At 52.7% G+C, this 1,075-nt stretch overlaps 1 protein-coding gene across 1 annotated transcript in view; it reads left to right on the forward strand.

Annotated features, from left to right (window-relative positions):
- The first annotated feature begins 145 nt into the window (after positions 1-145).
- EXOSC2 (exosome component 2) overlaps positions 146-1,075 on the forward strand; it is a 2,944-nt gene continuing 2,014 nt past the window's right edge. The window contains exons 1-3 of the mRNA XM_010079720.1: positions 146-283; positions 645-710; positions 877-945. Coding sequence (XP_010078022.1) covers positions 260-283; positions 645-710; positions 877-945 — 159 coding nt within the window. The 5' untranslated portion in view covers positions 146-259. The remainder of the gene's footprint in view (positions 284-644; positions 711-876; positions 946-1,075) is intronic.

A 1,075-nucleotide genomic window follows, 5' to 3' on the forward strand; every position in this document is an offset into this window, starting at 1 on the left:
GGTAAAGCTGGGAGCCAGGCTGGTGTGTCCCAGCCCGACCCGACCCGGAGCCTCTCTGAGGTTCCTACGAGGCTGGCAGCGCGCAGCAGAGCAGCCTCCTCCTGTGGGCCCGGCTGGCGGCAGGGCTTCTCGCGCTTCTGAAGAGCTTCTGTGCACTTTTTGAGGGTCTAGCAACAGATAATTTTTCTTCTCCAGGTTCAGCAAGCGATGGAAAGTGGAAACGAATTCCAGGCTGGATTCAGTCCTGTTGCTGTCGTCTATGAATTTACCTGGGGGGGAACTGGTGAGTGGTGTTCGTGCAGAGCAGTGCCAGAGCCCTGTCGTCTTCTGTGTCCACGGCAGAAGCTGGGGGGGTACTGGGAAGCTGGGGGGTACTGGGAAGCTCTGGAGCCCTTCCCCCAGTTAGCACAAAGGTAGTGTTGGGTTTTGTGGGTGGGTCTGTAGTACTCCGTTATCTGTAACTCTCAATGTTATTTGGGCATAAACACTTCAGTGACCTAAAGGTGTGCCAGTCTGCCTGGTTTTCCTTTGGTGACCAGATTGCATCTTGTATGGTGTCCTCAGGTTCCCCGGCAATGTAGGTATTGACTGATTTTTTTCTCATTTTGAGATACATATAACTTTTCTTGTGTTGTGCATTTCAGAGAAGGAGATCAGCGGAGGATGAGCTTGCGATGAGAGACTATCTGCAGGAAGGGGACCTCATCAGTGTATCCTTCCAGTGCTTGCACTCAGACAGAAGAGTCAAGGCACATGGGGAGAGGTGCCAGACCTCGGCTAGGCTGGCTGGCAGTGAGAGCTCTCTGCCAGGGGCAGCCAGCAGCTCTTGGCCCTGGGCAGTGCTAGGCACCTTGTTTCCTTAAGTGGCACTGACAGGCAGAGGTCCAGTCTGTATTTTCTGATGGGGCTATATCACTGCACACCCGGAGTCTGAAATATGGGAAGGTAAGTTGTTCAAAAGCCCTTGCTCTTGACCTAATTCTGCTCCATTTGGCTTGTATAGGGCCTTTTGGGGGGGATTTTTAGGGAAAAAAGCTCTGGACTACACCAGGATGTTGTTATAACCCATTCCTGC

This window comes from Pterocles gutturalis, unplaced genomic scaffold (genome assembly GCF_000699245.1).
Source record: "Pterocles gutturalis isolate BGI_N339 unplaced genomic scaffold, ASM69924v1 scaffold19964, whole genome shotgun sequence".
NCBI lineage: Eukaryota > Metazoa > Chordata > Aves > Pterocliformes > Pteroclidae > Pterocles > Pterocles gutturalis.